We start from the raw sequence: 20,828 nt of genomic DNA on the forward strand, positions 1-20,828 counted from the left end.
GTGCTCCATCCCAGAACCCTGGGATCATGACCTGAGCCCAACGCAGATGCTTACCCAACGGAGCCACCCAGGTACCCTGGAAAATGTTTTCATATAAACTTAGCAATTGAGGGATGAAGTAAAAGAAAGAATTTGGGTTCAGGGGTCCTTCTGCAGCTTTCTTTATACTCCCCATCAGCCAAGCCTTTCATGAAGCCGTCAAGATCTTCATATACAACTTATCAAAAAAGGACAGTCATCTCATGAATGACAGTACTGCAAGCTCCCCAGATGCCACAAGGAGGTGAAAGAGAAGATTTAAGAGATTACCATAAGATCTAGGCAGTTGAGGCTGGTAGAAGAGCCCAGGACTTGAAATCAAAAGAATAAGCTTTAAAACCTGTGTGGTCACTATCGAGCTATGCGATCAGAAGGAGCTGATGATCAGAGAGCTGAAATGACTTCTGCAGGTCACACAGCAAACAAGTGGCAGGGCCGGCCCAAGAGCGCCTAGGTGCTTGCACTCTCTCAATTCACTATGTAGCCAGCACGGCGTAAAATCAGACTTCTTGGTTTCAAGTTCTTGAAGGATTCAAGTCCTGCTCAGCAGCTGTGCCTCAATTTCCTCTTGTGTAAAGTAGAGATAATAATCACACCTACTTCATAGGATTGTTGTTGCTAGGATTTAGATAATTCATGTAAAGAAAACAGCACTACACCTAGCACATAATAAGTATTCAGTAAAGGCTGTTTTCATGATGAGATGGACACAGTTCTCATAAGTCACCAACCTGAATGAGGCAAACTGGCAAAAGGTATTCATCGTGCCTGTAAAATGCTTTGTGATTTAATTACTAGGTCTTAAGGGAAGCAGTGAACAGTGCCTTGAAAAGACTATGTGTTTTGATGACTCCAAAGACCTCTGCTCCCTTTAAACCAGTCTTACACCTTTAAGTCGGCCAGAACCAGGTCCATATAGTACAGTAGACCTGGAGCAGCTGTACTGGGGATCATTATTCAGTTATTTCATTCATTTGTTCCCTCGATAAATGCCTAGTGGAAAAGAAGCATGGTCCCTGAATCTAGTAAACCTATAATGAGGGCCCATTACGTGTGCAGCACATTTATAAGCAGTTATCAAACCATGAATCATTATATTATTAGCCCTCTAGTGAAAGATATATATACATATATACACACACACACATATATATGTATAGTGTATACATGTAAATATGTGTATATATGTGGATAATATATACATATATATAAAGAAAAAATTTTATGCTCCCAGCACCTAACACAGTTCAGGCACATGGGAACACAATAAATGATACTGAATGAATACACAGATACAGACAAATGGGAAATGTTAGAGAAAGAGAAACAGTTCCTCCCCTTAATAAGCTTAAACTCTATATGGGGAGACAAGAGTTGCACACAGGAAAGAGTAAGAGAACAATACAAGACAGTAAACACATTAAGACCATGAGTGAGTTCTAGGTGGTATAGATTAAGAAGAGCTCATGCGAAGGTGGGGAGAGTGGTAGGGAGAGATGCCTAATATGAAAGGAGTGGAGGGGTCCCTGGGTGGCTCAGTTGTTAAGCATCTGGTCTTGATCTCAGGATCCTGGGTTCAAGCCCCACATTGGGCTCCATGCTGGATGTGGAGCCTCCACAAAAAAAAAAAAAAAAAGGCATGGATCTGAAATAAAGAAGAGAATTTGTAATGGCGGAGGAGGAAAAGGGCATTCCAGCTGCAAGAACAGCAAGAGTGACAGCACGTGGTAAGAATCCCATATATGCTCAAGAACAATACAAGATCAGCTTAACAAGGAGGTCAGTTTCTGTATGTGGAAGACAGAATCTCTATGTGTTTACGACCATGTGTTTCTCTGATTGTGTTCCTGGTCATCAAAAAAATGATGTTTGGATTTTCTATTATTTTAAATTATTCACACCTCCTTCCCCTGTCTTAACCTGAAAACCAAGTAAACAGCTGCTACTGTCAGCAAAACAAACAGATTGTAGAAGCAATTATGCCATCACTATTTCTCATTTATCTGCGTGCAAGACAACTTACTCTTCCTCCTTCTCCCACATGGTCCCAGCCTGAGATGGGATTGTTACTGCCTAGATTATGACTCTCTCCTTCATAAAACTCCTTTTTCCCAGACCTACTCCTCCCAGACAGCTTTGCCTGAGAAAAACTTCATATTTATTCCCCAACCCCCATAGTTGCTTTGAGGAAAGCATGGTGGGGTGTGGAAGGAAAACAACGTGAATGAGTGGTTATTAAATACCAGATGCTTTGTACATATTAGCTTATTTATTCTCCCAATAACCCCATGAGGGAGATATTATTATCTCCATTTTATAAGTAAGGAAACTGAGGCTCAGAGAGTTTGCCCAGATTCAAAGAAGAGTTAATATCACAGTAGGGGTTTGAGCCCAGTCGATGTGATTTCAGAATCCATGCCCTTGGACATGGCATAATGGACCTCAACACTGGATCCCTGTTTTAGACCGTCTCCTCCTCCAGAGTGAGGATAACTTAAGGCCAAAGGAATATGCCTAACCAGAGCTCATGCCTCCCCCATTCTAAACCATATTCCAGTTGCTGGAGCCCCTTACCAAGCAGCTCTGGGCCCCCTTCCAGGGCCTCCTCCTGAGCCCTAAAAGCACAGGAGCTACTGGGGAAACACAACTAACCCTTCTGGCCTGGAAAGTGGATGGAGTTGAGATGTGTGGCTGCAATGACCACATGCTTTTGTGTGAGGCCTCTCCGGTCATAGGACAGAGCCCAGAATGGAAACAGAACCCTAAATGTCAGACTAGGGGCTAGAAGAGTCCCAGAATTATAATTATAAATCTTCCTGTTGGTATTGACATAGTTGTCAAAAGGGTAGAATATGGTTTATTTAACAGTATGTTTCCTTTCATTTACAATGTTTACATATTTAGACATTTGGTATGTAGGCCTATATATTTTATCTTGCCCTGGCCCCATAAATATTAGGGGTAAGCCTATTCATCTCACTATGATGCTCTTGCCCTTTCCATTCTGTCCTTTATGCTTGGAAAACCCCTAAACTTGCCCATCAAGCAATTTACTACCCCTCTTCATTCTCATAGCTTCCCAAATCCACTCTTCATGTGACACTTTTTCAGCTGGCTACAAAAAGAAGTGCTGAATTCCTCTTCCCTGTCCTTTCACAGCAGCTATTCCTAGTCTGAAGACAATGTAACTTACAGTAAAGACCTGTAAGTCATTTTACTATCTGTCTCACCATTCTTTTGCCCTTTATGTCTGGGAGTCTTCCAGCAGCCGATAGCACTCATCAGTGGCTTCCAAGAGCCACAACCCTGTCCTACCCTCTATAGAGCAATATTGGGGAATATCCTTGTTCTTAGATGAGCTTCCAATCTCATAAACAAGACGGGCCTAGTAACTCAGTCAGGGTTGGAAAAGTAAGTTAGAACCAGGGTTATCTAGATGGCAGTTTCAGTTTCATTTTTATTTTTTTAAGTAAGCTCTACCCCCAACGTGGGGCTTGAACTTACAACCCAGAGCTCAAGTGTTGCATGCTCTACCCATTGAGCCAGTCAGGTGCCCCTTCAGTTTCACTTACTGTGTTGTAAATGAAGGGAATAGAGCCCAGAGAGGTTAGATTCATTAAGGGTCATCGGGTACAGGACCAAGAGTTAGAGGGCAGAGCTCCTAGGTTGGAGAGCCCATCAGGATGGTTCCTAGAATGTGGAGATGGAAGGAGACGAGGCTTGGGACAGAGCCAGTGAATGGCACCATTCAGTGACTCAGGCCAGAAAACCAAGTGCCATCTTCATCTTCCCTTTTCCTTCATTCCCTACAGCAATCCCTCAAGACTATCAGTTCTTCCTTCTAAACCTCTTGAACTCTGGACACTTCTCTCCATTCCCACTATCACCTCAGACCTCAGGCAACAACCATCTCTCACTCGGACTTTTTTTTTTTTTTTTTTTTAAGATTTCATTTTTAAGTAATCTCTACCCCCAAAGTGGGGCTCGGACTCACAGCAAAAGTCACAACACTCTACCTGCTGAGCTCCCACCTGGATCTTGACAACAGCCTCCTATTGCACGCCATCCCTCCAGTCCTCCCCTTGTCATCCATTCTCCACACTACAGCAAGAATGATCTTTCTAAAGAGCAAATCTAAAATGCTAGAGCTTCAGGGTGCCTGGCTGGCTCAGTCAGTGGAGCGTTCAGCTTTTAAGCTCAGGGTCATGAGTTTGAGCCTCACATTGGGTGTAGAGATTACTAAAATATAAAAATAAAATAGAGGCATCTGGGTGGATCAGTCCGTTAAGCAGCCAACTCTTGGTTTCAGCTCAGGTCGTAATCTTGGGGACATGGGATGGCGCCCTGCATTGTGGGCTCTGCACTCAATAGAGAGCTGGCTTCAGATTCTTACTCCCTCTCTCTCCAGCTCACACACACACTCTTTCTTTTTTTTTCAAATAAATAAAACCTTCTTTAAAAAAATAAATAATAACAATAAAATAATAAAATGCTAGAGTTTCCTCACTCTTCTGTTTAAATGACTCCTTGCTGCTTTCTGGATAAAATCCAAATGCCTTAGCTTGATGCTCTAGATCCTTCAGGACCTAGCCACCAACAACCAGCCTCACCTCTCTGTACCCTTGGAACAGGTCATTCTGGCTACACTGAATTACTTGCCCTTTGTGGAAGAGACCATGTAATCCCTCATTCAAAGTCATTGTATTTACTGCTCCTTCCCTATGGAACATCCTTCTATTCCACCCCAGTGCAGGTCCTCCATGTGGGTCTCAAGTGTTACCACCTCCTGGAAGCCTTCTTTGACTACCAGTTCTCAGGACATGGATGCATGTCCTCCTTATGTGTTTTCATAGCATCCAGTGTTTACCCCTCTTAAAATACTATTGCACTGTGTTGAAATTATTTGCTTTTTAATTCTCTGTATTCCCTGCTAGAATATAAACTTTTTAAGGGCAAGGACTCTATATTATTCACTGTTCAACCATTTGCGAAATTTCTGCTGAAAGCCTACTATGTGCCAAACATTGTTCCAAATGCTGAGGTTATAGTCGTGAACACGGTCCCTGGTCCAGTGGGGCTTATCTTCTAGGGGGGGGAAAAAGCAATAAAAAATAAAAATAAAATAACGATAGGTGCTAAAAAGAAAAATAAAGGGAGTCAAAGAAGGAAAGGTAGTGACTATTTAGATGGGGTGGTCAGGAAAGGCTTCTCTAAGGAGGTGCCATTTGAAAAGAGACCTAAATGAAATGAGAGTGAGTATGATCTGGGAGGAGAATGTTCTGGGCATTGGAAATAGCGAAGGGCCTGAATGGGAACACAACAGTGTGTCTGAGAATCTGCAGGAACAAACTGAACCCTATAATTTTTTCTATGAACACTGGAAAATCATTGGGAGGTTTTAAATTGCATTGTCAAATCTATATCTATATCTATATCTATATATATTTTAAGGATTTTTATTTATTTATTTGACAGACAGAGAGATCACAAGTAGGCAGAGAGATGGGCAGAGAGAGGAGACGCAGGCTCCCCACTGAGCAGAGAGCCCAATGTGGGACTTGATCCCAGGATCCTGAGATCATGACCAGAGCCGAAGGGAGAGGCTTAACCCACTGAGCCACCCAGGTGCCCTTGTCTAATCTATATTTTAAAAAGATCACTTTAGCTACTTACTGTGTGGGGAGTAGACTGTGGCAAAAACAGACTGGAATCAGGGAGGCCAGTTAGGAAGTTACTATAGTGATCCAGCAAGAGATGGCATTGGCTTGGACCCAACTAGTTTTTGGAAGTGGTAGGGGTGAGTAAGTATGGGATATATTTGTATTCTCAGGGTCTAGCATGATGTCTGGCTAGACAGTCAATAAATATTTGATGAATGAATTAAGAATTAATTAATCCAACTAAATGAGGAATCCGAGCTGGAACTGAAATCATCCATCCTTTAAGCCTTTACTAAAATGCCAAACCCTCTACAAACTGAAAGTAGATAGCTGGCACTAACAAAGGATCAGAAGTAAGCCATATATATTTGTTAATTCCTAAAAATCAATAGGGAGATGACAAATAACCCAATAGGAAAATGGGCAAAGGACATACATGAATAGGCATTTCACAGAAGAAGAAACATGAGTGGCCAATAAATATATGAAAAGATGCTCAACCTCATTAATAATCAGGCAAGCATAAATTTAAACCACCATGAAATACCATTTTATATCCAACAGATTAGCTCAATACCTAAGTTGGTGAGCAACCAAAACTCATATACTTTGTTGGGCATAAATATTGGAAAACAAATGGACGTTATCTAGAAAAGTTCATATCCTACAACCTAGTAATTCTGTTTATGCAGAAACTCTTGTCCGTGTATACAGAAATGTGCTGAGCAGTATTGTTTGTAATGGCAAAAAGCTGGAAACAAACCTAAATACTCATCAACAGGGGAATTAATCAACAAATTAATGGATTATTTTACAATGAAAATGAATAAACTACAGCTATCATACATCAACATGGATGAATCTTGGGAAGATAATATTGAATGAAAAGAGGAAGCAAAAGGAGTCTACAAATGATATTACATCTTTCTTAGCATGGTAAAAATAAAGGAAAAAGAGGGGAGTCAAATAAATAATATATGCCAAAATTAGGAAGAAAAATCTTGAAATGATAAACATAAAATTCAGAGGCTACTGTAAGAAAGAAGCATGTGGGGCCTCTCGGTGGCATTGATAATGTATTTCTTTTCCTTTTCCTTTTTTTTTTTTTTTTTTTTTAAAGTAAACTATTCCCAATGTGGGGCTCAAACTCATAATCCCAAGATCGGAGTCACATGGTCTACCAACTGAGCCAGCCAAGCATCTCATGGAAAGTAAGGATTTTGTCTTATTTTGTCCACATCTGTGTTTCAGGAGCCTGGAACATTGCTTCACACATAATAAGATAGCAATAATGATCTGTTGAGTAAATAATATATGTTACTTGCATTCTTTCATGTGATTCAAATATTTCATACTTTAAAAAAAAATTTTTTTAGGGCGCCTGGGTGGCTCAGTGGGTTAGGCCGCTGCCTTCGGCTCAGGTCATGATCTCAGGGTCCTGGGATCGAGTCCCACATCGGGCTCTCTGCTCAGCAGGGAGCCTGCTTCCTCCTCTCTCTCTCTGCCTGCCTCTCTGCCTACTTGTGATCTCTCTCTGTCAAATAAATAAATAAAATCTAAAAAAAAAAAAAAAAATTTTTAAAGATTTTATTTATTTGAGAATGAGCGAGAGAGATACAAAAGCAGGGGCAGAGGGAAAGGAAGGGGAGGTTCAATCTCCCCAGCTAAGCAGGGAGGCTGACTTGGGGCTTGATCCCAGGACCCTGGAATCATGACCTGAGCAGAAGGCAGGTGCTCAACCGACTGAGCCACCCAGGCGTCCCTATTTCATACTTTTTTAAAAGAAGAAAAAAATCTACTTTAATCAGTGTCCCCTTGATCATTCTAGATGGAATTCATACTGCTTCCTCAACTCCTATTACCCAAATAACTTATTTAATCTTGCTGCATATTATAGCTATATATGCACTTGTCTTTCTTACTGATTATGAATTTATGAAGACAAGGGATTATGCTTTCCCCCCTTTTTATTCCCATTCATGGTATGAAGCACAATACCTTACACATAGTAGATATTCAATAAAATGCTGATTGATTACTTGAAGTCACAGGGGACTAGGGCAAACCAGAAAGGAGAAAGCTATGCTATTTATATTTAAAGCTGAAAAAGAACTTAATTAGTCATCTAGTGGCTTTTCTACACTTTGCAGCTAAGAAAATTGAAGTTTAGAGAAGTAAAATGATTTTTTTTTGTTCTAAGTCATTTAACTAATTATCAGTATTACAAACTATAGATTCAGGTCTCTAGTTTGTGTCCTTAGCTCTTCACATTATACCACAATAACTTTTTTTTTTAGACTTTATGTGAGAGAGAGAAAGAAAGCATGAGTGGGGAGGAAGGGTAGAGGCAGAGGGTGAAAAGCAGTCTTGCCACTCAGAAAGGACATGATCCCAAGACCCTGGGATCATGACCTGAGCCAAAGACAGATGCCTGACAAGTGAGCCACCCAGGCACCCCACATTATATCACAATGACTTTTATTTTCTGTGTTGTCTGTGTGTGTTCCTTGGCTGGGGAGCTACCAAAAGGCATGCACCAAATCTATGTTTACACAGATACTTAATCATAGCTTCTAGATACGTATGTAGGTCCTATACAAATTTATCATAAAATTCAAAGGAATCTAGGTTCTTCTCCAGCAAAAATTTGGCTGTCTTGCCACCAACTTTCCCACTGGTCCCTCCCTCAAAAGCCTGGATACTAACGATACTTTCCCTCCCTCCATCTAGAGTTTTCTTCCTCCAGGAATAGGCAGGTTTATTGATGGCTCACAGTCCTGCTCTTCTGGGGAATTGATTTAGCAAGAGAAGTAGGAAATCCATCAGTCAGTGCCCATCAGCCCCAGGTGCTTGAAATTAATAATCGCAAATAGAGCTCAAGACTTAAGAAGAGTCCTTGTTGAGGTCCCTGACTGGCTGAGTCAGAAGACCATTCGACTCTTGATCCTGGGGTCATGAGTTTGAGGCCCACATTAGATGTAGAGATTAGTTAAAAAAAATTAAAAAAAATAAAAAATAAAAAACCACCACTTTAAAAAAATAGTTCTTATTGCCAGTGCCTTCACACTCCAACTTGTACACAAGTACCTGTTTAACAGAAAGAAAGAATATCCTAGAAGGTTAACCCTGGAGAGAACCTTAAAAATCACCTACTTTTCTCCCTGATTTTTCCAAGTGAGTTTTGAGATATAAAGTAACTTGCAAAGTTAATTCAGGTCATTAGTAGCAAGGCTGGGACTAGACTCCCAGTTTCCTGTTTCCAGGACAGCTGTTCTTTCTATGTCACGTCCTGGCGACATGTGCATCTAGCAAAACACATCATAAAGTAGCCTCATCTTAAGCCATCAGGAGTGAAAAATAAATTATTCAAACCCTTCCTCTTCTCTCTGACAATTTTTTTCCTTTGCATTTCTCTGTGTCCTACTCTCTCTTTTTATCCTTCTTATGTTTCTGAGAATCCATCTCTCTGTTTGGGGTTTCAAACTGAATTGTAGCACGCCTGCATGATTCTTTTGATTTTTCTTTTCTAAGCTATTGTTTCTCGTCCAGAGACAAACATGCATAAGCCAATCAAGACTCTTCTTGACCTTTATGGAAAAGAACACTCAGAATTTCTGTATGAGAGGTGCTGGACCTCCCTCCTAGCCTATCCAGTCAATTAAAATGAGTCTCTGGCCCCCCTGAGGGCTGTTAACCAATCCTAAGAAAGAAAAGATCAATCTCATTTCTCCGTCACCACTGTGCCGGGAGGCTGCTAACCAGTGAGAATGTGCCACTAACAGTCATTAGAAAAACTGGCCAATCAGGCCAGCCTTGTTACATGGTCTGGTAGGAAAAGAAAGGGATTGATTGGAAAGGATAGTCTGGCTCCACACCCTTTCCTTCCTGGATCCTAGTTTTCCCTCGCTGATGTGGAAGGGGCCTTTCCCAAACCAAGTCAAAAAGATCCCTAAGGCCCTTCACTAACTCTCTTTTGCTGTCTTCCAATTCACCCCTCTCTCACATACCTTAGCCAGTTTTTGCAATCTCACTGTTCCCCTACTGATTTAATTTCTGACTTCAGGCCTGGCCACAATAGCCAGCCTCCCCCACTCCAGTCCTCCCCCACAGATCTCTCTATCCACCGACCTGTCAAAGAACCTGTTTTGCATGATTTATGAGGGTGAAAAAGTTCAGTATGTCATAGTTGAGTCTCAGGAGATACCACTGTAGGGATCTTCCAATCAAGTCTCCAGGAAGCATGCAGAATCCGAATTGCAATGCTTTCAGCTGTAATGATAATCGCAACAATAACAATAACTGGTATTATTATTACTATCATTTATTGAACTCTCACTGAGTTCCAAGTACTTTGCTAAAAGCTTCACATATATTATCCCAATATTCGCTGTGGGGTAAGCACTATTATTACTCCAAATGTGCATAGCAAGAAATCGATTTAGAGGGGTTAAACAGCTTCCCCAAGGTCACAGCGATCTAGGAACCCAGGCTGGTGTGACTCCAGAGCCCAGCACCGAATGGGGGAAGGGAGTAAGAGAGAATTAAACGCCACAGGCTTTAACAACTTCAGCTTCCTCAGGGGCCCCTTCTCCAATCCTCCTTTGGGATAGTTCGTGATATCCAAGAGGGGGTCTAAACTGTCGCAACAAACAGCTACAGCGGTTTGGCGGTGGCGCCTAAGAACTGCCGACTTTTTTTGCCTGGGAGGCCGCGAAGCCGAGAGCTGAAAGGAATTCGGAGGGCCGGTGTGCGGAAGAGCGGGGGTGTGCGGGGCCTTTAGGGGATATCCTTGCTCGCCCGGCTTCCCTTTCCCCCTTAGCACCTTATACCTGCCTGGCACCGCTTGGTACTTGGTAAATACCTGTTGATTGCCTCCCAACGATCCCAGCTCCTTTCTTCACCTATTCCACCCCCCTCCCCACCTCGAGTCAACAACTGGAACTGAAGGGATATTTGGGAATTTCCGGGAAACCAGCGAGAATCCTCACCGAGCTGGAATCGTGGATTTAGGAAAGGCGGGAGGTCCCCCACCCTTCTCTCCTCACCCGCGTCTCCGATTTCTCCCCACTCCTTCCCCTCCCTTTCAGGAGCTCAGGGCCATAAAAATGCAGATGGAGGATCGGTGTGAAATAACGGGCCCATATAAATCCCTCTGCCGCCCGCCTGCAAGATGGATTGGCCGCATTGAAATTCCTCCGCGAGGATAATTAAACTCGGGGCCTCATCCGGGCAAAATTACATTCCTGTAATGGCGTCGCTCGGGGTCCCGGGAAATTGCTCCGTGGGCTTTCAGCGGCGGTTTTTATCGCCGGCCGGGGTGTGCCTGGCTGCGGCTCGCCTCTCCTCCGGGACCGTAAAGCTGCTGCCGTGATTTATCCTCCCCTTCTCCCAAATCCGATTAAATGGAGGAGCTCGGGGCCGGGGCGCCGCGGGGCCCGGGAGCCGGGAGGGGGCGGCGGGAAGGACGGGGCCAAGGAGGGGAGGACAAACGGCCCCTCAGAGGGTGGCGGATTTGGCTTTATTTACAGCCGCGGCTTTCTTTTTATTTTTTATTTTTTATGGGGGTTTGGTGAGCTTTCCCCGTCCTTCTCGAGCCGCGTTCAAGCACGATGCCTGGATGGCTGGGGTTTGGACATGAGGGGAAGTGGATAGGCCTTGTCGCCTTCCTTCCAACGGAGCGGCTCGCCGCCTGTCTTGGGAGACAAAGAGGCCTAGATGTTGGGATGAGGGCCAGGATTCCCCCACCCCCACTGCTTTCCATCCGGGAAAGGAAGAGCCAAAGGGCACGAAGGAGAAGCCGAAGGGCTTCCATGAGAGCACCTCGTGGGAGGACGGCTTATCTCAACTCCCACAGATGGAGTCTGGGCAGAGGCAGGGGCATGCCTGCGGTGACCTCACAACCTCACTACAGGTCCCTGGTGCCCACTATTCCTTGACTGTCTCAGGACTCCGGAGAGAAGGCTTAGTGTCAGGGCGCTTGAGTCACAATCATCATTAGCCCCTATCTTCTGGTTCGGTGATGCTGGTTTCCTCATTCTGGCTGATCTCTAGAATAAGAAAGAGAGAGAGGGAAATAAAGGTGAGGCCACCACAGGCAGCTGGGGCATTTTGCTCACTATTCGCCCACTGAACGGGTTTCCAGTCCATAAGGTCAGGGTCCCTGGGCGACAGAAGGCAGGAGTGCCATGACTTTTAATTTTCCTTCTGCTACATTTTGGGCACAGGACCCCCCCCCCCATCTCGATGTATGTTATTTAACACTGAATTTCTGGTGTGGGAGGGGTTGGGAGGTTGGGGTTGGCAATGTGACTGCACATGCTGGGAAAGGGTACACGATCCCAAACGCTGAGCCGACCAAACCGCAGGCCACGTTACGGATCGGTTTACACTGGAAGGTCGTCCTCATTTCTGCACAGGGTCGGCTCTGCCTGAAGTTTCTCCTCTCAAACACCAGGTGGAGCAACTGGCCGAATGCCGCCACAAAGCTGGCAGGCGGCGCTATTGCGCCTGGGCCGACCCTCAACGTTGCAATCACTCTATCCTTGGCAGAGCGTCTCGTTGGTCCGGGCCGCGCATGCGCTGAGCCTCCCTTTTGCTCTTCCCGCCCCCCTCGACCCTCCCCCCGCCCTCTCTGTCTCCTCGGCCCTGGGAGCAGGTAAGGCTTTGGGCCCTCGCGCCCGCGATGCGCCGCGCACGCGCGCGGAACACCCTACCTCGCACGAGTCCTTTGAGGCCCTTACCTTGCCTGCGCCCACCCTGGTCCTCACGCCCTCCCATGTTCCTGGTATTCCCGCGCCTTAGGGCTGCCCCTTCCGCGTGCCTGTGACCTCCAACCGCGCGGGCCTGGCGCCATCTTGGATGTCTCGTGGGAGGAGGGAGGGAAGAGCGCTCTGGAGCTGGCGAAAGTCAAATCCCAGAACGCTCTTTTCACCTGTTCCACGTGGTTCCTGCAGAGGTTCTTTTCTTCCTCTTGTCTATTCAGAGTTGTTACAAACCCCGTACTCTCCCTTCCTGTTTCAGTTTTTTCTTCTTATCCTGACTCGTCTCCTTATCGGGCAACCTCCAGACTTGGCCTCAGGACCTCAGCTGCCTCAAGCAGTGGAGATAGCTGATAGTCTTTTAAAAGTAATCGTGGACATGATAGAACAAAGCCAAAACACCCTCTCCATTCAAACCGTGGCCTAGGAGAGCTGTGGCAGAGAAGAGAAACCAGTTTCTTTGGAACCATTGGTTGTCTTGCAATACCGTTCTCTTCCTCCATCCAAGAGAAGTTGGAAAAAACGGAAGTGGTGGGCTAATAGCAAGGTTTTCTATTAAAGGCAGCAGGCCTGAAAGAGTCGTGGGGGGCCCATCGGTGGTCTTCTCCTGCCAGCTTTTCTGTCAAGGGTATACTGAGTCCCCAGACTCTCCTCTTGTGAGGGAAAAGAAGGTTTAAGGAAAGGTGTAGTTAAGTCAACAGCCCTCTCTAACTCTGACTGATCATGGAAGAATAAAACTGTGATGATTTAGGCCCACTGATTCTGGATGATGCTGTTGTCTGGAGTGTTGTAGGCTAACAACTGCAGACTTGCCGCGGTTAGGTGACCCGTGGAGACATCAGCACTTAATGCAGTCTCCCCTAATTGCCACCCTTTGTTGTGGGTTTGTTACATGTCAGCACCACATTAAACTCTACATGTTACTTAATTTACGCCCCACAACTATGTTCTGTATGATGATGTTGAAGTGTAATTGCCTTAGGGGGAAAACAGATAGTATTTATTTACTTATTTATTTATTACATTTTAAGCAAACTCTACACCCAAGGTGGGGCTCGAACTCAAAATCCAGGAGTTGTATGCCATACTGACAGTCAGCCAGGTGCCTAGTGCTCTTTTTTGTTTTTTAATTTTTTATTTTTTATTAACATATAATGTATTATTAGTCCCAGGGGTACAGGTCTGTGAATCGCCACAGACCTCACCATAGCACATACCCTCCCCAGTGTCCATAACCCACCCACCCTCTCCCTGTCCCCCTTCCCCCAGCAACCCTGTTTGTTTTGTGAGATTAAGAGTCTCCTATGGTTTGTCTCCCTCCTGATCCCATCTTGTTTCATTTTTTCCTTCCCTATTCCCCAACCCCCCCACGTTAACCTCTCAAATTCTTCATATCAGGAAGATCATATAATTGTCTTTCTCTGATTGACTTACTTCGCTCAGCATAATACCCTCTAATTCCATTCACGTGGTTGTAAAAGGCAAGATTTCATTTCTTTTGATGGCTGCATAGTATTCCTTTGTATATATATACACATTTCCTTTATCCATTCATCTGTTGATGGACATTTAGATTCTCTACAGAGTTTGGCTCTCTCTCTTTTTTTTTTTTTTCTTTTAAAGATTTTATTTATTAGAGCGTGGGTGGGGAGTGAGAGGAAGAGGAAAAGAATCTCAAGCAGACTCATCCCTGAGCTCAGAGCCCCTTGTGGGGCTCAGTCCCATGACCCTGAGATACTGACTTGAACCCAGACCAAGAGTGGAGCACTCAACTGACTGATTCACCCAGCACCCCACCTCCAGTCCTCCTTTTTTTTAAGCTTTAGAGAAATTTTGGATTTTGACCAAAGAAAACCTTTATAGTCTGCCGCAAAATTGGGTTAGAGTTATGTATGGGCAGTTGGAGACAGGACAAGAGTTGAAGCCACCGATTAATCTAAAAGTGACTGATTCTGGATTCAGAAGGGTATGTGGAAAAATTTTGAGTACAACTCATTTAAGGAAGTGTTATTTAACAGGTTTTAAGTAACCCCTGAGTATTTCAACCTGTAGCATATTAGGAAGCATTAACTTAAGTGTGAGAAAATGTCAAGTCCTGACTCTACCACTACCATCGTTAGTGGTTTTAAGACCTTGCTCTCAGTGTACCTGACAATCACTTGAGAAGCTTGTTTGAAGTAATAGGACACTTGGGCCTTATACCCAGAGATCATGATCAGGACAGTCTAAAGTGGGACCCGAGTATGCAAAATTTTTCGAATATGCATTTATTTTATTTGGTTTTTTTGAATATGCATTTTTAATATATAGATCATCCCTACCCTCAAGTAACTAGTTCTTGTGGGCCTCTCAGGGAAATCTTTCTGTAGGTCTTTAACTCAACCACTCTTCTCTTAAATAACTTCATTTCTGCAAACTTAGGGAATCTGTAGGGTGTCAGCATTGTTTTAGATCTCAAGCATACAAAATTGAATGCCACTTGGGTGGTGGTGAAAATGAATACTTTAACAATCATGGCTAACTAGGATAATGGGAGGATTCCTCACTGATCTGCCTCACTCTGTTAATTAATGTAGGAAATTGAAGTGTTTTGAGGAACCCGATAACTTCCAGGTAACTAGGTTCAGTAAAAAGAGATTGGAGATCCTTCAACAAACAACTCTTAAGAGTCTTTAAAGGGCAACTGTTTCGATCTTGGACAATGAAATCTTAGAAGAGTTCCTTTTGTTTTGTGTTTGTTTTTTTGGGTTTTTTTTTTTTTTTTTTTTTTTTAATTTATTTGACAGACAGATCACAAGTAGGCAGACAGGCAGGCAGAGAGAGGAGAAAGCAGGCTCCCTGCTGAGCAGAGAGCCTGATGTGGATCTTGATCCCAGGACCCTGGGATCATGACCCGAGCAGAAGAGAGAGGCTTTAACCCACTGGGCCACCCAAGCGCCCCTAGAAGAGTTCCTTTTGAATAGAAACTGAGGAAGACTTAGGCTGAGGACACAGGAACTTCTCTGGAGACACCAACTTACAAGCTGTGGAAATGAATACAGGTCTTAAAGTTGAGACCAAGTGGCTACTTGTACAGACTAGTGGGAGTCACTTGATTATAAGGAAATCTTAGAAACTGTGTGGAGGAAATCTTGACTTTAAGGTTTTGATTGCATCTCTGCTGATGACTTGAGGTCATTCACTCTGCTCTCTGGGCCATTTAAATTTTCCAGAGCACCTTTTCTGCTAATTAAGATCTCCTTTGATGAATAAGGACAACGTTTACAATTCTACTTCTGTAATTTTCAGCTCTCCTGCCACAGCCCCTCATTCCCTGAAAATGTACGCCTGTGCAAAGTTCGTCTCCACCCCGTTCTTGGTGAGTGCCTGCCTTTCTGGAACAGTTAAGTAGGGGGATCTTGTTTCTTCCTTGCCACACCTTGGTCTTCACAGTTGGGCTGGGGGAAGGTCCTTTGCGATGTTAGCCTGACAACAGAGAGTGAATGCTTACTAGACACCTCCCGTCTCAGATCCCTTGGAAGCCAGTTAAATCTCTTCATCCAACCATATTAGAAGAGTGAAAATGAGAATCTAGGCTAAGATCGGGTTATTTCTATCCTAAAACTGTGTTCCTGTAAACTGGAACCCAACTGTATAGGATCTTTCCCTGAGTGTTAGAGAGCCATAGTCCTGAGTTCCCTCCGGAGCTGAAATTTGAATGGCAAGTTAAATCACATGTAAATACACATTGGAAAAAACATATGATTCAAAAGCAACAGAGTGGAAGAAATTGTGGATTATTTTTTTAAAAAAGATTTACTATTTATTTTAGAGGGAAAGAGAGAGAAAACAAGTGGGAGGGACAGAGGAAGAGGGAGAGAGAATCTCAACTTTCCACAAGTGCGGAGCCTAATGCAGGGATCATGACTTGAGCTGAAAACAAAAGTTGGATGCTTAACTGGCTGTACCACCCAGGCATCCCAGACATTACAGATTATTAGATGGTGGAGGCAACCGGTTCATACATCCATAAGTGAAAAGGGGTGGCACTATTCATGGGTACCATTGATGGATGGAACACTGGGTATACTAATTTGTGTGCATAATCTCTTTTACTTCTCACATCAATCCTGAGTTACCGCCTTCCAGTTTGATAGATGAGAAGGCAGGTTTAGAAAGATTTAAGTTACTTGTCCTAAGATCACAAGGCTGAAATAGAGCTTAGATTAGAATCTGGATCTCTCTGACTAAAACTGGCTGGTAACCACCAGGTTGTCTGCTTTTGCTTGGAGTTAGTCAGAAAGGGCTATAAAACGGGGTAAATTTTGAACACAATGGCAATACCTTGTGGTCTGAAAGGAAGTAGGTTTCTTCCCTTAAAATAGAGGAGAAGCCTGAGAAGCAAGAGAACTCGAATGGTTCTTTGTTTGCTGAATGTAAAAGAATGATCCAAGATTCTGATTTACCCTCAAGTGAATGAAGGGGGCATCCATGTGACAACATGGGATGGTTCCGAAACTTCTCCGCAACTTCCTTGACTCTCTTGCCTATGTGTTGTTCCCTTTAGGTCAGGAGCACCTCTCAGCTGTTGAGCCGATCACTGTCTGCAGTGGTGCTAAAACCACCCGAGACACTGACAGATGAGGCACCTTATAAGGTCAGATTGGGCCTGTGGTTTTCGGGGTGAAGGGTGAAAAGGGCTACCTGGCAGCGCCAGTAGGGGGAGTGCTGAGGACAATCATCACAGACGAAGTTAATGAAGGAATGAGGCCACTGGCTTTAGGTGAAGGTGGAAGACAGTTGATACCACATATGATTAGTGTTCCAGCTTTTGCTGCTGGCAGCACATGCTCATGTGTGTTGCTGCTGACTACCATTACCTGACCTAATTTACTGACTTCAGCTGGTGGCATTTGATCCCGATGATTTCAGGGCACCAAGAACAGGCTGCGGTTTAAGTCTTACCCTTTTAGACCATACCTGAATCTTGAAGGTATTTGATGTTCACCTCTTGCATCAAAAAGTTCTGCTTGGCAACATTTTAGGGTATTTTCCAGGGAATAAAAAGTTTTTGTTTGGAGGAGAAGCCATAGAATGTCATAGCATAAAGGGCTTACATGGCACAAAGTTACCAAAGCAAAAAAGGGGATTTCTTAAAATCTTTATCTTTTACTGGCATCTTCTTCACAGGGCCTCAGCATCTTGGCAGCCCCACGTCCCCTGACCTCACTTATTCCCAGCCGAAGCTTCCAAACCAGCGCCATTTCAAGGGACATCGATACAGCAGCCAAGTTCATTGGGGCTGGGGCTGCCACGGTAGGGGTGGCTGGTTCTGGGGCTGGAATTGGGACTGTGTTTGGGAGCCTCATCATTGGTTATGCCAGGTAAGATGGGCCCTCCATTGGCTCTCATATGTTTCCAGAGGTATGGGCAGAAATACCTGGGGATGTTGAGGCATACCGTCCTATACAGTAGCCACCTGTGGTTATTTGAATTTAAATTTTTATTAACTAGGGATTCCTGGTTGGCTTAGTTGATAGGGCTTGTGGCTCTTGGTGTCATGAGTTTGAGCCCCATGTTGGATTTAGAGATTATTTAAAATAAATATTTAAGTAACTAACAGTACATAAAGTTTAAATTTTGTGTATTTATAATGTGGCTAGATAGCCACATGTGTCCAGTGGCTACCATATTGGAAAATTCCATTCAAAAGCTTTGGTTTAGAGCCGAAGTCAGCAAACCAAAGCAGGCGGGCCATACCTGGGCTACCCCTTGGTCTTTGTATAACTGAGCTAACAATGGATCTTAATCCTTAAAGTGTCATGAAAAAAAGCGGGCCACAGACACCATATGTGACCCATAACAGCTACAATATTTACTGTCTGGCTCTTTACAGAGAAAGTTGGCTACCACTGGTCTAGCGCCTCAAGTCAGCATCGTGGCTTGGTTGCTGCTTTTCCCCTATCCCTGGGAATTCCCCCCTACCCCCACCCCATCACTCCTGGGAAAACTGCCTTTGCAGTCAGCCCCACAGCTTTCTGACACTGGGGACTATTTGGTCTCCACCAACTCTGGGCAACTCACGTTAAAACTAAATTAATCCTCTAGAGACCTGCAAGTTCTCTTAATGCCTTTGAGGAAATAGGTTTGTTTTTTAGGATTTATATGAAATAAGCCTGTGTTCACAATTCTTTTGGAAGTTGGTGTTACTTTACCTCGTTGATCAAGGCTTCCAGAGGGGACCGAATAAGGGAAATAGAAATTATATATTGACTTCCAAAATTGGGAGTTTTTAATCCCATTTTGTTTCTAAACCCCACAGACCATTTGTAGCTTCTTAAAGCCCCAGATCTTTGACTTGAAATGAAAGAAAGTAGTTTGTCCCCCTGGCTCCCTTGTCCTCTGGAATGGGGTTTTTCTAGTTGGGGTCCATAAAGTCCTAAGGTTTTGAAGTATGCCCAGAGACCATCTTAAAGAATGAAGGGAGACCAGTCAAGCCTTTAAAATCCCCAACTTTTTTACCATTGTGATTTGGTTTTTACACATTTTGTATTTTGGGGTTCTGCTGCTTCCAGTTTCAAAACACAGACTCTGTCACTGTGGATACCTCTTCCATTCTGGTTGGAGCCTAGGTAGTTAAATGTCCAGGCCTGGAGGTCTTAAGTTATGCTATGGGTGATCCACTGGAGGAGGAGGTAATGGGTCTTGTTACAGAATTTTGGATTGTCCGCTGCTGTCATTCAGTCTCTGTAGAGCCCTTGATATATCAGGCAAGAATTGGGGCATGGTGACGTCGCCCCGAGAGACGCATTGCCTAAGATGAGCTTGAGGAGTTTTCCCTGAGCCCACCTTTGGTGTTTGTCTTTTTCTTTGTGTGGACTAGAAATTCAGTCTTTTCTCCTCCCCTTCTCCCAGGAATCCCTCTCTGAAGCAACAGCTCTTCTCCTACGCCATTCTGGGCTTTGCCCTCTCGGAGGCCATGGGGCTCTTTTGCCTGATGGTGGCCTTTCTCATCCTCTTCGCCATGTGAAGGAGCCGTCTCCACCTCCCATAGGTCTTTCTCCCGTGTCTCGTCTGCCCTGTATAATCCTTTTCCTATACCTCCCCAGGCAGCCTGGGGAAAGTGGTTGGCTCAGGGTTTGACAGAGGGAAGACAAATAAATACTGTATTAATAAGAGCTTTCTTGTGTCTCCTGTGTATATTTGTTCTCCACGGTTGGCTGAGTGCCTTGGTGAAAGTATAAGGCCTGGTGGGTGGTGACAGTTCTAAACTCAGCATGAGTGTGGGGTCACTTGTTCTTCATGCTCTGTGTCAGGAAAGCTTTATTCAAATTAGCAATCATTTTTAATAATTTTCACCTGGGATGGCCTGTTACCTTGGAGAATTGAGTCCATAGAAACAAACAGGACTGGCTTAAAATTTTGATGAATGGCTATTTTCCGTGCTACTCTCCTGGCTCAGGCCTTCATTGCCATCCACTTGGCCTACTGCAATAAACTTTTAACAGGCCTCGCCTCCAGTCTCCTCCTTCTAGCATTTACTTCTATCTACCACTGCCAGATTAATCCTTAAGTATGAGACAAGTTTTGTCATTTACCAATTCAAACACAGTCTGACCTCAGCTTTCTCAGATTTTATCTTTTATTGTTCCCATACACCATACACTCTACCCAAAGTGGTATTGTCATTTTTCAAATATTTTCCCTCTTTCCTGTCCTTATCTTCAGGCCTTGCCCTTTGGCCATCTCTGCTTTCTTTTTCTGAATCTTTGCACACTTTCCTCTTTTGCAAACTTCCTCTTATCTTTAAAGACTGAGTTTAGGGGTGCCTGGGTGGCTGAGTCAGTTAAACAGCTGCCTTCGGCTCAGGTCATGATCTCAGGGTCCTGGGATTGAACCCCACGTCAGGCTCCTTGCCCAACAGGGAGTCTGCTTCTCCCTCTGCCCTTACCCCTGCTCATGCTCTCACTGTCTTGCTCTCTCTCTCAAATAAATATTTTCTTAAAAAAAGTTTAAATGCTAACTCTTCATTACGAAACTTTCATCTGTTTTCCATCTACCATCAGCCAAATGAGCACTAACCAAAATAAAGGACTATAGAGTATGTTGTATCCTTTATAATGCTTATGGTCTATGATAAATTGTGGATTTGTATGCATGTATATGTTTTTTATCTTCCAAGTTAGACTCAGTTCCTTGAAGCGACTATGTCATGTTCATTTTTGTATCCCTAGAAGTATCTAAATGATGCATCTCAGCAATATCTTTGTCACTCTTTATATTTAATTATCTAAACCACCCACCTTCACAAGTGAGGAAACCAAGAGTTTGAAATGTCAAAGGATTTCCTCAGAAACACTGACTAGCTAAGCTGGAGCTAGAGTAAGGATCA

At 43.9% G+C, this 20,828-nt stretch overlaps 1 protein-coding gene across 4 annotated transcripts; it reads left to right on the forward strand.

Annotated features, from left to right (window-relative positions):
- Positions 1 to 10,393: 10,393 nt before the first annotated feature.
- On the forward strand, positions 10,394 to 19,614 carry ATP5MC2 (ATP synthase membrane subunit c locus 2). Of its 4 annotated transcripts, none has more exons than XM_059185142.1 (5): positions 10,394 to 10,552; positions 15,746 to 15,839; positions 17,004 to 17,093; positions 17,627 to 17,820; positions 19,352 to 19,614. In XM_059185142.1, the coding sequence occupies exons 2-5, from the start codon at positions 15,777 to 15,779 to the stop codon at positions 19,464 to 19,466; spliced, it is 462 nt and encodes a 153-aa protein (XP_059041125.1). In that variant the 5' UTR covers positions 10,394 to 10,552; positions 15,746 to 15,776; the 3' UTR covers positions 19,467 to 19,614. The 4 variants fall into 4 exon arrangements, with proteins under 4 accessions (XP_059041125.1, XP_059041124.1, XP_059041123.1 ...); XM_059185141.1 differs by lacking the exon at positions 10,394 to 10,552 and adding an exon at positions 11,944 to 12,354; XM_059185140.1 differs by lacking the exon at positions 10,394 to 10,552 and adding an exon at positions 12,280 to 12,354 and having other exon boundaries at positions 15,746 to 15,815.
- The last annotated feature ends 1,214 nt before the right edge of the window (positions 19,615 to 20,828 follow it).

Source organism: Mustela lutreola, chromosome 8 (assembly GCF_030435805.1).
Source record: "Mustela lutreola isolate mMusLut2 chromosome 8, mMusLut2.pri, whole genome shotgun sequence".
NCBI classification, from domain to species: Eukaryota; Metazoa; Chordata; class Mammalia; order Carnivora; family Mustelidae; genus Mustela; species Mustela lutreola.